A 16,441-nucleotide genomic window follows, 5' to 3' on the forward strand; every position below is an offset into this window, starting at 1 on the left:
ATATTTGACAGCCTATTTTAGGCCAAGCCTATTTTAAATAACGCTAGTTGAATTGAATGTGCTGTCAACTCAGTGTTAGCGGTTGTAGTTGTGGAGCAGTATTGATTCCCACGGCACGTGAAGGCAGCAGCGGGCCGCGCTGAGCTCGGGGCTCAGGTCTCCTCCTCGCTGTCTGTATCGATGAAGTTGTTTCAAAGATGGCGGATTTCCTGCCGTCCCGTTCCGTTTTATCTGTATGTTTCCCTAACTGTCTCCTCACAAGCGGCGAAGCGGAACAACTGAGGAAATCTAAAGATATAGATGAGGAAATTCATCGAGATAAGACGTATCTAAAAAGATTAGTAAAGATTTTATTACTTGGGGCGGGCGAGAGCGGCAAGTCGACTTTCCTCAAGCAGATGCGCATTATCCACGGGAAGGACTTCGATCAGAAGGCCAAAGAGGACTTCAGAGCCACGATTTTTAGTAACGTTATAAAAGGTAAGTGTACACGAAGAAGCCATTGTAAGTGTCATGTTGACGGGGGGTCACTGTGACGTCTGTTTGGGCCTCACACTTCAGAGGGGGAAGTTGGTAGCCATGCTAGCTGCAGCTGAGCCGACCGGTGGGACACTTCTCGCTGGTGGACAAAGCTAGTGTGGTTAGCTGCTGAAGCACCGAGAAACGCCCATGTTGGCTGTGTCGGTCTACACAGCCGTACAAGTGTGTTTATTTACAGCTCTCCAGATACAACGTTACACTTTCTCCCTACTTGCTGTTCTGGCACGCGAAGGGTTGAACTTAGTCCGAATGTTTCCTCTGGGCTTCACGTTGCGTGGCGGAGCATCGATGAGCTCACTGAAAGCCACGATCACGCAACTGACCCACTGGACCTTTCCTTAGCGGTATGATATGGGATGTTCAAAAAGCCAAAAAGAACATTAGTCTCTCTCCAGATAGCTTGACTTTTGTTGTTCCCCCGGTAATTGAGGAGGGGGACCACACACTGCCACCTGAGCTGCTGGTGCCTTCAGGTGAGTCACAGTAGCAGGAGGGGTATCGGTAAAGCCAGTATGTGGATCAGACCACTCCGCCCAGCTCACATGTTCCACGTATGAACTCGCTCTGTTGGTGCTTTTACATCCTCTGCAGCATTGTTGTGGCTGGTTACTTGATCCCCACATTGAGCTGAATCATGTCTGAACACACAGAGATTATACCTGTGCCTGCACTTACACCTTTAATGTGAGGAGTCAAGTAGCTGCTTATCCTCATAACTGATCAAATGACTCCTCTAGCCACTTGGCACTTAACAACAGCATGTTTCCCAGGAAAGCTTTTATTGTGACAAGTAAGCTTCAGGAAGTGTTAAGTGATCTATGGAAGCTCATTTGTTTTGAGGGTTCAGGTCATGTCGCTGCAGAGTCCTGCCCATTGGTCAAGGAGGATCTGAGCAGAAAGAAGGTCACAGATGAAGCTGCAATAATAATAAATATAATTATCTATACACCCCTGCTTGACTTGATCTTTGTCATGGGGATGCTCCAAGCTTTATTCCTAATATTGACATTCCAACTCTAAATCAACATTTAGCTGTTATACAAGTGTGAGCGGTTTTGAAATGTCCGCACTCATTAGTACCATGAGCACAGACATACGGGATAGATGAGTGGCGGTCAAGTGCAGATAACTGGGCCAGCTGTGGTCACCACTAGCTGGGGAAAAGGATCCAAGTTTGTAGAATTTGGATTCGTACTCATTACATTACATTACATGTCATTTAGCTGACACTTATCCAAAGCAACTTCCAATATGTGCATTCCAAATAATCCAAACATTAATGAATTGCACTGCAGCTTGTCACACCAGTTGTGTCCCAATGTGGAATGGCCTGTCTTCTTGTCTTCTCCAGGAGATGCAATCTGGCTGCCTGCTGTCCTGGGGCATGTATGGACATATGAACTAGCTCTGTGTCAGTGGATATGTACACCGAATATACACAACATGTGCATAGTAGTGTTGACAGTAGAGTGGATTTGAACTCTTACACAGGATTAAAGTAACACCAGACAAGTGTTTATTCTAGTCTTTTCTACTGGTTTGAGCAAATATTAACTAGCAGTGTTTGATATATTTACTCCTTTAGTATAATTCTTATCTAACGCATTATTTTCAATTGACTCTTTAACAGAACAACTGTCATTAAGTTACATTTTTCTTAGTATAACTAGTTAAGTAGTTAATAGTCCAGTGTTACTTTACTATTGTGTAGATAAGGACTATATGGTTACTGAATTATAGTTAAAATTCACCCTTTAAGTGTTAGCATTAACACTGTCAATAATTCCAGGCTTTTTCCTGGGAGCGGGGATAATTTCGGGTGTAGTGCACATCTCTGATATAATGGTAGGGGAAACACTGAAGTTAATCCTTGAAGTGTCCATGCAGGCAACAGTTTGGTCCAAATGACGTCAGGTAAACCAACTTCTCTCACATGGAGTCTTGGTGTCCTACCAGTGCTGGCTTTAGCTAGAGGCATTATCACTACTGGGAGCATGAGGCCATTACAGAAGTTGCACAGGATCCTCCAGGATGACACATACACACGTGCCGTTGCCAGGAGACTTGATGTGTCTCCCAGTACAATCTAGAACATGGAGGAGAATCCAGGAGACAGGCCGTTACTGGACAGGGCCGCAGAAGGTCCTCAACCCATGAGCAGGACTGATATCTGCTGCTTTGTGCAAGGAGGAACAGGCTGAGCATTGGCCAAATCCTACAGAATGACCTCTAGCAGGCCACTGGTGTGAATGTGTCTACCCAAACAATCAGAACCCGACGTCATGAGGGTGGCCTCAGGGCGCAGCGTCCTGTAGTGTGCTCTGTGCTCACTGCTCAGCACTATCCGATAGAGGCATGCGGGAAGTCCTCAAACCATGGCTGTGAACAAGCGTGTCAAGATTACACGGTTTTGACAAATTCTGGTTGTTTTACGGCAGTTTGTATGTACTACAGCGAGTCATGTAAAATGACCCTGCAATGTCCACGCTGTAACACTGCAGGTTTCGGTAACTCTACCACTATAACAGACTTTGCAATAAATCTGTTTCTGATCTAACGTAACTTACGTTGAATTTTCCAAAACCAAAAACCCTCCAAACAGACGTTAAAGAGTGTTTGTGTTTGTTGTGGGTTACTCATTGATGGTATAAAGTTCTATCCATGACTCAATCTCGACACACATAAGACCGACACGCAGCGCTCCTCGATGACGTGTGAAAATAAATCCAACGTCCGTTGTTATGGCGTAACACCGGTATGAACGGTGCGTATATACCTAATGTGGTACATCTAGGCCAAATTGCATCTCTGGTTATGTTTCCATCATTTTTAGACTCCTAAAAGCACCTGTGTTGCTCATGGTGGGGGATGCGTCATTATGGCGACACTGTTTGACAAACGATCAAAATCTTTGTGGGTTAGTCATGAGCTTCTTACATTTGTGTGGAACTAGTTTGATGTTGATCTGATTTAGCAGTAAGATAAATAGGCCAAAGTATGTAGACATGAACTTCCTGATTCAAGTAGGTGGCGCTATGACTGTTATTCAGTTTTTGTTTGTAGACGTCTTCAGGCCCAGAGTCTAATCAAATATGTGCTATTGGATGGATATTCCAATACCAGACAACCTTCATCACCAACCAGCCTCTGACATCAGACACCAAGTTCCTTTGGATTATTCCAACAGCAGAATACGATGCGCAGGGAACTTGGAGGTGCTGTAGTGTGTGCTTTTGTATTTGTTTCTAATTAATTATTATAACTATACTCTTACAATTAACATATTGTTACAGTTTGGAGTTAAAACGTTTGAAGCCAGGTGTGGCTTTGTGTTTATTTATTTATATTTATAGTATGCCTCAAACAGTTAATATATTGTTCGATTTGAAGGAAAGAAAATCCTTGTCAATAAAAAAAAAAAGCCCTTTAATGTTGTCAATTGCATTGTGCTTCTTTTTTGAAGTATCAGTTCAGTCACCGTTTAAGCACCTCTATCGTAAAAAAACCAAACCATGCCCGTCCCCGGTGATGGGTGTAGCATCCCTTCAGAGTTGAATAAACAGACTTGGGAGTGTTTCCTGACGGGTGTACTTTATTTCAGTAGAGTGTGCATAGCACCAACACCGTGAAAACTAAAGGGGGAACAACAGAGGCAATTTAGCCAGGTACAAATAATCCTTTGACAAATACAATTTAACATAAGTGTATAACTGCATAGCAGGCAACAGTCATATGATTTAGTCTAATTATCATTCACATGAACATGAAATACAATTACAATTAATCACATACCTCGCTCCGCATATCAAAAGGGATGCTATATCGTGGTTATCCCAGGAAGGCTGCCGCCATTAGCTTAGCTTTGGATGTTATAAAGCTAGCTATCAACTTAATAAATCATTATGGAACCTTTACTGCCAAGGCTAACAAACACTGAATGTTAAACTCTTCAAGGGAACACCTTCGTTAAGGTTAGTTATATTTTAAATCAATGGCTCTAACGTCTGCATTGCCTTATAAACGTGGCTTCTCGTCTTCTTACAACGTGAGCGCTAGCGATTAGTCACATGTGAGGATAGTTTGCGGTCAAAATAAAAGTCACGTAAAACATAGAAGCGGGATCGTCAAAATAAAAAACACTGCTAGTGGTCATTTACAATGGGTGATCAGATACAAATGCACATTCCTGACTGACGTTAACGCTTCACGTCACCCGGGTGGAGTTGGCTGTGTCATTCCCAAATGAATCCATCCATTCTGCAGAACTTCACAGATGAGTGTATACACCAAAACGGTTCTTTGGTGCTTCCATGATGTCAGATGGGCTGTGGGGGGCAGTTGCATGAGTGTGAACATGGAAGTGAGAGGCTAGAAAGGCTTGCTCAGCAGCAGTCGGGGGAAGTAACTGACGCTGAAAAGGAAACGGTTAGTGTCATTTGAGGATGAAAGTCAGCTGAATCAGGCTGGGGGAGCAGCCTGACACACCATTTTACAGTGTTTCCCCTACGCCGGGGTTTATGGGTAGTGGTCGTTGCGGTAGGACACCCACTCTCCGGTGTTTCCCCTGGCACGATATTGGGGGGGTGCCCCTAATATCATTTTTTTCTCCTCCTACGCACAGTAGGAATAAAGGAATACGACGGAGTCAAATCCTTCACTTGATTGGGGCGATGGAGTGCAAAACCCCCCTGTTGACCTCGGGGAAACGCTGGTTGGAGCTGCGGGTGCGATACTGAACCTGCTTTAGCGCGCTGTTGTGACAAAAAGAGAGCTGAGTCACAGTGGTTTTAATAATGGTATTTTTAGTCAGCTACTCTTGCTTTCAGTGCCGTTTATTGTTGTCATAATCGCGACCAGCTGGTTAGTCTCACATTTTACACATGGACATTCTCCCAGACAGACCCGGAATGACAAAGGCATAAAGGAATCTGCAAGCCCAAAATAAGCCGTGGAGGAACAACATTAGTACATCTGACCACATCTGACAGTTATGATTTTAAAATGAATTGCCATCATGCTGCTCACAGGAATCCCAGCGACTGGTTGCACTGCAGGAAGCGCCATAGTGGGGCTTCCAATCACTTCTGAGGAGTTGCATTGGTGAATGCACCTTCTCGGGCAGCTCAGAAGGTAGAGTGGGTTGTTAATCAGAAGGTCGCTGATTCAGTCCCTGGACCTTCCGCTCCCTGTGGTGTGTCCAGTGATGTTGCTGCATGGCTGCCCCTGTCATCAGTGTGTGAATGGCTGAATGATGACATGAAGTGTTGAAGAGCTCTATGTGGTTTGAAGATTAGAAAAGAGAAATACAAATAGTCCATTTAGCATGATGTATCTTACAATTCCAGTTATTTGAAGGAGATTAAAAGCAATATATTACAACAAATCCTGACCTGTTCAGATTCCTAGTAGTAGCTGTAAGCATTTGTAATAATGAATTAATAATACATGAATAGACCAGTGTCTTCTCCTCTGCTCTCTGGAGGCACATTTTCTTTTGTAGCTCTATTTGAAGAGTACTGTTTTCTGTTCCTTTATCATTGAAATTGTTTTTGATTTGTATGTGGATAACTACTATAGATGACAAGAACAAAGTAAAGGGAGCATTCCTAATTTTCCCTCCCAACACAAGGTCGTAGAACGTTGCAAACTGCATCTCTGTACAATACACCAATACAAAACACCATTTCCACTGATTCAGATAAGCACGACGCTGACCTGCATTTTGGTTGGTGTTCAGTGATTTATTGATGTTTTAGCCGTCAGTTTGTGCAGTGCTTTGCCTACTCCATGTATGGCCTCGGCTTATGTGACCGAAGCAGTCACATGACACCACTGTGTTCTGAAAGCTAAACCAATGTCCTAACGACCACAAGGGCTGCAGTTAATTATTATTTTCCTAATCAATTAATCTATCGACTATCTTTTTGATTAATCGACTAATCTAATGACTATTTTACCTGCATTGTACTGTTTAGTTTGGATTTTAAACTATGTGGACGCATGGTTACCCATATAAGCAACATAACACATATATGAATGCTTGGATTCTTTTGGAAGCATTGGAGTCCTGGCTACACAAACCACTTTAAAATACTCCAAACACAACTTTAGTGGGTGGTGTAAGAGTAGGAACATATTCCATGTACATTTGTCCAGAAATTTTGGACTTGACTGACTAACACGAGCAGAACTTGCCAATTACGTGTCAATTTCACTCGGACAAACTAGGCTGAACATAATCATAAAGCCATAAAAGCAAAAAAATATTTTATTTTTTACTTGTTTTACTGGATCTAATCCAGGCCTTCTGTAGAGTAGTTTATTCTTGCTCTATCAACTTGAAACTGTACACGTGTGCTCTCCAGACACAGGGCTATCACGTAGATGTGGCTTTAGCCTGGTATCTGCATCATCCATGGGATTTATAGGACTGTTTATGACATTAGGCCAATCTCAAAACTCTTTTTTTTGACTGTCACCCATTATAGCATTTACAAGGGTTCCCCTTTATCTCCACAAAATAAATAATAAGTATTTCAAGAGTTATTGCACTTTTTATCATGGGTGTGACATTTTTGGAGCAGAGGCCAAAAAGAGGATAGTCCCTATTAGGTTTAATATTCCCAGACCTTTGAAAGTCTCAATCTTGCTGCCTTCCATTCAACTTCGAAACATATTCTTCGCCTTTGTGCATGAAGACAATGGAAGCGATACTGCCCCCAGCAATTTCTGTGGCGCATTGCAACACCGAATGAAAATTACCGGTAGCTCTGAATCTTTTTAGAATATTCGATGCATCGACAATTAAAACCCATGACAACAATTTCCGTTGTTGCTTTGTCGACTCATCAGCATTAGACCACAAATAAGAGAGGAACTGCAGTTGTTTTCCAAGGAAATGTAGGTTGTATTGGAATCTGTAAAGAACCTCTGGAATAGCAGTCTGTTTCACTCCTGCTTCAGGTATTCGAGTGTTGGTGGATGCTCGAGAGAAGCTACACATTCCATGGGGCAACCAGTCCAACCAGCGCCACGGAGACACAATGATGGCGTTTGACACTCGCTCGGTGATGGCCCACGGTCATGGCATGGTGGAGCCAAAGGTTTTCCAGCACTACCTGCCCTCCATCCGGGCCTTGTGGGCCGACCGGGGAATCCAAAACGCCTACGACCGCCGCCGAGAGTTCCAGCTGGTGAGTTCCTGTTTAGTTGAGTGGGCGTGGGCCAATGCCATGGCCCATATACCTTAGTATTTTCCCTGTGTTTCTTGCTTTGACATTGTGCCTCTGTTTGCATGTCCAGTGATGCTAGTGAGTAGGTTAGCAGAGCATCCAGTGGACAGACCAGCATTGACAGCCAGATAAAGGCTCTGCCTCACACTTGATGCAGCAGAGCTGCAGCTGCTGAGCGCACACTGACGCACACTGACGAGCTAATGAAGGGCTGCTCTCTGTCTCTCCACCTCTCCCTTGCCATTCTCCACCAGTGTACACTGTGCTCTGACATAATGATGTGCAACTCTCTGGCAGGGACACCGGCTTGCCAAGCATCTGCTGAGATTGAAAGAGCAGTTAGCGTTGGTCATTGTGATGTTGCTGTGGTAGCGCAGGTAGTCTCCTCCTGGGACGCCACTACAGCCATTGATTTAATTTCCAACAACCTTTCCCTTGAATTACATCTAGTCATTTTTCTCTTTGTAGAATGAAAGAATGCCTCTGATAGTCAGTATCAGTGTGTTATTATTATGCGCTATATAGGCTTGGGTATCGAGGATTGATTGGAATCGGGACTAGCTTTGCGATTTACCCGGAATCGTTCAAAAGTTTAAAATTCGATTCCTAGTTTTGATTCTCAGTCCGCCGGCGCCGACCGGAAAAAGAAAATGCTGAACACCAACGAAGAAGCGTCCACCAGAAGTGTTGGCATAACAGCGCGATTGAACATGGATAGCGTGCGTCGGCGGTCCAAAGTGTGGTTACACTTTTGGAAACAAACCGAAAACTTGGCAAAATACAACATTTGCAGCAAAATAGTTTCATGCATGACAGGGTGCACGTCAAATATGATTAAGCACCTCCAAGGGCATGGAGTGGAAGTAAATGTGAGCCCCGTCTGTGACGCACTGCGCACACCGTCCTCCGCTGCCGCTTCCTCAGGCTCCAAGGGTTATTAGCCCATCAGTGGGAGCAAGGTAACGTTTAAGTACCTGCAGTATCATGCACTCATGTGTAAATGTGTTTTTGCGAGGTTTCAAAAATAAACCTCTCTTGAGGTTAAAAAATATATTCATAATTTATAATGTTTAGAATATCAAGTTCATAGTTTGATATTTATATTGTAGTTGAAAACAGCCCTGTTAGAAATTCATAGTAAAGTTTGTAAAAAGTAAAAAATTCATAGAATTAACATTGATGGAGAAGGTCCGACTATTTTCATTCAGAAAGACCCGTGGTTAGCTAGCTCATTTAAAATATCTTAATCTTCAACTTTTTTGACCCTGCCTCTTAAAAGAATCGGAATCGAGAATCGCTGGGAACCGGAATCGAAACAAGGAATCGGAATCGTTCAAATTCAAACGATCCAAAATGAAAAGAATCAAAGCCAGAGTTACCTGTGAAAGCTGTAGCTGGTAACTGTGCCCACAGCAGTACATGCGACTCATGGTCCCAGTGTTTCCCAGTTGAACAGGGGGGCGCCCCGCCCCAGGTCTACAACTCCTTGCTGCCCACAGCCATTCTGCCCCGACACGTGCGAAGGACAGAGAGCAGCCATCCTCAACGACTACTTCCCCGTTCGCCTTACTACTATTACCCCCCCCCCCCCTCCCACACTCCCCTCACGTCATCTACGATCTGTTCGCCCCTGCAGAGTTGTAAACATGGTGGAAACACCGGGTCCCTGTAATCTGTGATCACATTGCAGAACTACTGACAACACCCATATGTACGTCCTAGCTGGGTTGTAAATGTTGTCGTTGGGTGATATGACCTTTGAAGATGTCACATGAGCTCTGCTGGGGACGTCTGACGGTCAAACGCTTACTAATTAGGAAACGGAAGATCCTTGGAAGAGTGACGAGACAGCTGATCATTGTATCTTTTTTCACACATTCCTACCTTATCAGGTTTGGACTGGTGTCTCTGCATGTACAGTTTGACTGTCCCATTTCTACACACTAGGTCACTGAAATCTCTCTCACTCTCTCAGGGGGAGTCGGTCAAGTATTTCCTGGACAATCTGGAGAAGCTTGGACAGACGGTAAGTCCCACGTTCACTGCAGAGGACGCGCCAATCACAGACACGCGGTTCAGTTGGTATCACTAATGGGTCACAGATCGGATCAGCAGAAGAGAGCTCAATTAACTTTGACAGATCCCAGATATGTCCTTCTGGCCTCTGATCCTAGTGCATAGGGATTATTTGTCCATTCAAACACACTATTTGTGACCTTTTCTTCTTTCTCTGTGAACACACCAAGTTCATAATGAGCATGCACTGTACCTAATTTCCCTAATTTCCCCTCATCCTCTGAGTTCCTCTAGTTCTAAATATGACGAGCCACACTGAGCCGGAGCACTGACCACCAAATACTGCGTGAGGGTTTGTAGTGTGTTTGTGCGTGCAAACACACACGCACCGTGGTCGGATCGCCTGTGATGTAACCAGAGCACATGGAGACACACACCATCAAACCGGGATTGGGAATAGTCCTGACTAGTCCATGGTGCCCCTCTCCACAAACACAGCCCTGCATTTGTTAATGCTCTGTGGTATTTGAGGAATGCAGTTGTGTTTTGCCTGGAATACAGACCTCTTCATTTCTCCCCCGGTCTCTCTCATATGTGTGAGACATTGGAAGTCCTTCTCGCAAAATCAATGAGTTAAAAATAAACTACTAACTAACGTAGCTTTACGGTAAAATGGGGCAAATCTGCTCATGGTCCATTTAGTCTGCAGACGTCCCTCAGTGCTGCTATATCTCCTGCTGCAGAGCCATGCCTGCATGGACCAGGATGCATTGCAGCAAGTTCTTTGTTTCTGATAAACTGAACTGTCCACTGTGTGACGAAGCCTGGTTTGTTTGCTGTTAACTCAAAGTAAAACTACAATAATCAGCAACTATTATTGGCTTCATATAAACTGCTTAAAGGCTATAAAGGACAAGACTTGTATTTCTCTTCTAGTCTTTATACCACTCAAACACTACATGCCATCATTCATAAATGCACAGAGTGAGGCAGTGTTAATTTTGGCAGCTTTTTTTGATTTAGTATTTTAGACAAAAATGCATGTTAACCCTAACCCTGTGCTGTGTCTAGCTTACAGTACTTAAGTTGTCCATCAGATATCCCTCCTAGGCAATGTTGTGCCTGAACGCGTTCATATTTTGGGCGAACGTGAACTGAACGTACTGTATTACTGCCCGTCAACCAAATTAACACTGGAGTGAGGTGTGTCATGGCGAGGTGGACGACGTTCACGCACACAGCCCACTCTGAGTGATTGTGGATCTTCTCACTGTAGACATCACAAACATTAAGGTCCCTCAAAAGCACTCAGGCGTTCTTATCGTTGACCTCTTCAATTTCTCCCCCTTATCCTGCTTCCATATCACATCTTTCTTCCACCCATCGTGTGATGGTGCTTCTGCCTTGCACCATGTCTTTGTAAAAACACTCGTATGAGCTGCTCGCAAGCAGGGAGCCGCGTCTCTGAACACAAAATCTAAAAAGTCTACACCAATTTTTAGTGATGTAAAAAAAGAAAAATTCACTGAGAATGAACCCTTTTTTAATTCATGTGGTTCATTTACACCAGATTTCCTGAAGATAATGGTGGCTCTGACACTGTGCTTGCAGGACTACCTCCCCAACCAACAGGACATCCTCCTGGCCAGAAAGCCCACTAAAGGCATTCACGAGTACAACTTTGAGCTTCGCAACGTGCCGTTCAAGATGGTGGACGTGGGCGGTCAGCGGTCCGAGAGGCGGCGCTGGTTTGAGTGCTTTGACTCCGTCACTTCGATCCTCTTCCTCGTCTCATCCTCTGAATACGACCAGGTGAGTCTGCTGTCCTTGGATTGGTTGACCATAGTCAGGTGTCCATGCAATAACCCCAGCACTCCCAACACCTCCAGGTGCTGATGGAGGATCGGCAGACCAACCGGCTGAGCGAGTCCCTCAACATCTTCGAGACCATCGCCAATAACCGGGTGTTCAGCAACGTCTCCATCATCCTGTTCCTGAACAAGACGGACCTGCTGGAAGAGAAGGTGAAGCAGGTGTCCATCAAAGACTACTTCCCCGAGTTCTTGGGCGACCCCTCGAGCCTGCCGGACGTCCAGCGCTTCCTGGTGGAGTGCTTTCGCAAGAAGCGCCGAGAGCAGCAGCAGAAGCCGCTGTACAACCACTTCACCACGGCCATCAACACCGAGAACATCCGGCTGGTGTTCCGTGACGTCAAGGACACCATCCTGCACGACAACCTCAAACAGCTGATGCTGCAGTGAGGGGGCTGAGCAGGAGGTGGGGGTGGGGGGGCGGTGGAGCCAGACCCATCCATCCTCTCTACTTGACTTTGACCGGCTCCTCATTTTGAACTTTGACTCTGTATTAAAGACACCACTACTACCGCCCCCCCCCCCACTTCCCGAGCTTGCTCTCTGCCTTATTGAACTTGCTCACTATGACGCCTGTGGCTCTGAGCCTCGACCCCCCTCTGACCCTTCAAACCACTGTAAATGACCTCTAACCCCATCCCCATCGTCGCTCTGACCTCCTTTATGTTGCTCTAATCCACACACCTTCTCCATGCTGCTCTGACCACTGTTGCTAAGGGAGGGGGAGGGGCTTGTTTCATAGTGAGAAGCCGCCAGCAGCGACTGTTGAGCGCTGCGTCTTTGTTGTTCCTCTGATTTAACATCTGCTCTCCACTGGCGCTTGGTTTTGGTTCTAATATCACGCGCTGGAGCTAACACACAAAGAGAGAGGAATGTCTCCTCCAAAGTCGCATAATTTTCTAACCACAGCTTCTGAATATACTGTATGTACCTATGCCTTTAACTTATATTTGATGGGGCTTTACACTTACAGGCTGTGTTCCTTTTAGCTGGACACATGGACCATAATGCAGGCACTGCTGTCACGTCTCCTGCCACGTGACTCAGTCATGTGACACATGTTATGGGCTCTTCTCCCACTTTATATGTCTCAATAATACTCACCATGCGGGTTAGAACAAACAGATCATTGTGACCTCGGTTCAACTCGGTATTGACATGTGATCTGTATCTAGATTCCACATCTGTAAAATAACATCTGTCTTTGCACTTGGTGGTGATCCGCCTTGTTGCTTCTCACTTCTGCCTCCATCAGCGTTCCAGGAGTCAAAGCAGCGAGGCAAACCACAATGGAAGACCAAATGCACGCCGATGTTCCCTGTGGGTCTTTTTCCCTCGGATAATGGCTTCATCTAGATACTTAGCACAGGTCAATGTGGGGCTTCTATGAAACCTGTTTTTATCTTATTTTATCTCTTATTGTCTGTGTTGTGTGCAAACCATGGCCCAACAAATATGACCACAAACAGCAGCTGTGGCAGACTGAATGATGGACCGTTGTGTAGCAGCATGCAGCTTGAATGTGGGTTTTTGAAGGAAATGGGTCAGGTGGTCTCGGTGAACGGCGTGTTGCTGTGGCTTTCTTGTCTTCATAAGAGCCCATGGGTTTGGTTTAGATTGTTCTGCCTCTGATGGAGCAGTGGTCCTTACTGTGGGTGGGCTGCTGGGGCTCCACTGGTTCCTGCTGACACTAGACAAACATGTGCAAGGCCTTTTTATGGAACTGAATGTCTGATGTATGCATACAGACATCAGCATATTGTAGTATTTTTGTACCTTTCATCACTATAGTTGTGTTGGAATTACTATTTGCAGCTAACCACAATGGTGACTGCTTGCCACCCCCCCCCATCCCCCTGTCTACACTGGATGTTTCAGCCAAGCTTTCTAGTCCTCGCTCTCTGTTTTTATGACAACAGCTGGAGGTTCATCCTGAGGGAACATCAGTGGGAACCAAAGTGCTCCGATGCTCTTCATCACTTGTAATTAAGGCTCTATGAATTCTGAATGGCCATTACACCGTATGGGATACCTGTGACTGCCTGTGTGTGTATTTAGGAGTTCTACCAGTAGAGAGGTCAGTTAAAACTTACTACTTGGTGTCTTCAGTTAACCATCCAGTCATGTATGCTACAGACATCTGTTACTTCTTTGTACTTCAGTATTTGGACTGAAACATACTGATCACTGTATTTACTGTAGCTCATCAGAGAACAGAACAGAACATAAAGAAGCCTCAACAACATAAGAATACCACATGATGCTACTTGGATCCCTCTTAATAAGACACTCTGTTCACACTACATCTGGATCTGCAGGATGGATCCGTTTGAGATTTGAATAAGTGACCTTTCTTGGGTGGCATCGGGTTCACAGTCCTTTCCAGCCTATGGTGTGTTAGCATGAAGCAGTGAGGGGAGTGGGCGGGGGGGGCGGTCTGGATCCAGACTGCTGCAGGCTAGAGTAGAGCCCCTAATCACAGAGATCTACGTTGGGTTGTTGTCCCGTGGGAGCTGAACACACGTCCCATGTACTGTTCATGGGGTCCACAGTGGGGCCTTCTGCTGCCTCCCAAAAGCACTGATGAGGGATGCAGAGGAATCCCTCTTAGGAGATTGATCCAAATTCTCAAGAAGTCTAAAGAACTGCCTTCGTACTCACCGAAATAAAGCTTAGCTCAAAGGTCCACTTCCAGAGAGCTTGCTGGAGCTGCCTGTGGAGCGCGTTCCACCCGTAGCAGCCGGCGTGCACGCCTTCTCTGGCTGAGATCGTCTTCCTGTTTGGTTGCAACCCTCCGTGAGAGGAGTCCAGTGTCGCCTCACAGTCCAAGCTATGCAACAGCTATGCACAGCCATGACTTGGTATCATGGGTCCAATACTCCTGATGATTCTCTTAATGCCAGTGTCTTCTAGTCAGGAGAGACGTCTGCCAAATATTCTTGGGTCTCTGCCTGTACTGTCAGCAGCTTTTCTATTGACGTGCACATTCAACCTTTGTCCCAGTTCAACAATGTTCACGTAGACAAGCTTTCCATGTACAGTCTAACTTATGCCGCCGTAACCTTCTACTCTCTAATCAAATCAAACCTAAATAAACTGTTTGTTTTTTTACAAACCCTCTGTCTGTGCACTCGTTGGATTTGTGCTCTTGTGAATACGATTATTGTCGTAATTCAAACTTCCAGTTACTCTTCAAGCTAAAATAGTCACCTGTGGCTCACGGGAGAATCCACGTTCCTTGACTTGGTAATGAGCTTCGTCCGTAAAGAGGGGAGGGGGGGGGGCACCTTCTGATTGTGGGTCGCGATGGGATTTTCAAGAAGTTGCACATTAAACCATAAGTGCCTTGGAAAATGAATATTCTATCAAATAAACAATACCACACAAAAGGGTTTAGCATTTGACTAGTTCATTTGTTTATCTGCATATTACTAGACACATTTCATTTATCTGTCTTTTATTTCATTTATAATTATTTGGGATTGTATAAGTAAATAATCAGACGTATTGCTTTGTTTGTGTTGAAGAACACTGATGAAAGATGATGCAGCAAGTGGTTGTAGGTGAGAAGAACCTTACGTTCTATTTTTAGATTAAACGGAGCCAGTGCAGAAAAGCTAAAACAGGAGTGATAAGATCCCTTTTCTTCATTCTGGAGAGGCTTTAGAGATCAGCCTGATAACAAAGAATTGTAGTAATCCAGTCTAGAATTAACAAACGCATGAACTAATTGTTTGAGTCCCACTACTAAAGCAGTTGTATAGCGCTCATCCCTAGAGGGTCACGGGGGGGGGGAGGGGGGGGAGTCGATCCCATCTGGCATTGGGCGAGAGACAGGTACACCCAGTCATAGACACACAGCCATCCTACAGCGTGTCTGTGGACTGTGAGGAAGCCCACGCAGACACAGGGAGGACCTGCCGTCTCTCATACAACCTGCTAAGTGGTTCTTTAATACAGTTGACATGATTTGTAGTTTAGTGGATCTTGAACCGTGGAGCAGATGTTGGACAGAGGTTTAAACAAAGGGGAATGGGTGATGTGGTAAAGGCAGAGCTGCAGCCCGAGGGTTACAAGGGGTCAAACACAAGGATTAGATAGGACCTCGTAGACCACAGGATGGAGCTGTTGGAGACCAAGCAGACAGCCAGCAGCGGCCTGACGAGGAGGACGTGGAGGGCTCTCAGGTGGGCAGCAATGTAGACACTAGCAAAATACTTTACCATAAGCTGTATTTTACTTTGTTAGACCTTTGTGTTCTTTTTTCAAGCCAAGCAAGAACATAAAAATATAGAAACAAAGGTATGGAGGAAAGCTCTTTTACTGGCCTCTGACAGATAACAGAAGGAAAGAACATCCACTGATTGACCGATGAACACCTCCAAAAGTGTTTCTCTGAAATTTGCTCTCCCTCGTAAGTAGATACTGACCAATATTTGGGGATATCTGAAACATGATGTTAGAAGAATGTTCACATGTTTCACATCTACATTACATAATGTCAGAAAGCAAATACAAACCATTCTCTTGTGTTTGGTGTATAGATTACATTCATACACAAAAAGGGAAGGATACTCTTTTAATCCCTCTCTATCGTCACAACCCCCCCCCCCCCCCCCCGCCCCTCATAAGGACAGTTTTCTGTTGTCTCAAGGCTAAGATAATCACCCTGATGTCAGGGCTACAGGAGACGTTATACAGCTATATGGTGTACAGTACATGTCTGGGAGGGGACTTGATTCACCCAAAATCTTATTAAATAGGATGGGTAACAAAATCAAA

General features: G+C 45.0%; 1 protein-coding gene across 1 annotated transcript; it reads left to right on the forward strand.

Annotated features, from left to right (window-relative positions):
* Positions 1–116: 116 nt before the first annotated feature.
* On the forward strand, positions 117–15,404 carry gna13b (guanine nucleotide binding protein (G protein), alpha 13b). Its single transcript, XM_037476721.2, has 5 exons — positions 117–480; positions 7,504–7,733; positions 9,748–9,798; positions 11,400–11,600; positions 11,678–15,404. Exons 1-5 carry the CDS (start codon positions 198–200, stop codon positions 12,047–12,049), a joined length of 1,137 nt encoding a protein of 378 aa, XP_037332618.1. The 5' UTR covers positions 117–197; the 3' UTR covers positions 12,050–15,404.
* The last annotated feature ends 1,037 nt before the right edge of the window (positions 15,405–16,441 follow it).

The sequence above is a fragment of the Pungitius pungitius genome, chromosome 12 (genome assembly GCF_949316345.1).
Source record: "Pungitius pungitius chromosome 12, fPunPun2.1, whole genome shotgun sequence".
In the NCBI taxonomy this organism is placed as follows: domain Eukaryota; kingdom Metazoa; phylum Chordata; class Actinopteri; order Perciformes; family Gasterosteidae; genus Pungitius; species Pungitius pungitius.

Excerpts from the sequence above, each read along its gene's own strand:
- gna13b (XM_037476721.2), top strand. The coding sequence starts at position 198 with ATGGCGGATTTCCTGCCGTCCCGTTCCGTTTTATCTGTATGTTTCCCT. Across the intron at positions 9,799-11,399 it reads TGGAGAAGCTTGGACAGACG|GACTACCTCCCCAACCAACA; the intron begins GTAAGTCCCACG and ends CTGTGCTTGCAG. Across the intron at positions 11,601-11,677 it reads CATCCTCTGAATACGACCAG|GTGCTGATGGAGGATCGGCA; the intron begins GTGAGTCTGCTG and ends CAACACCTCCAG.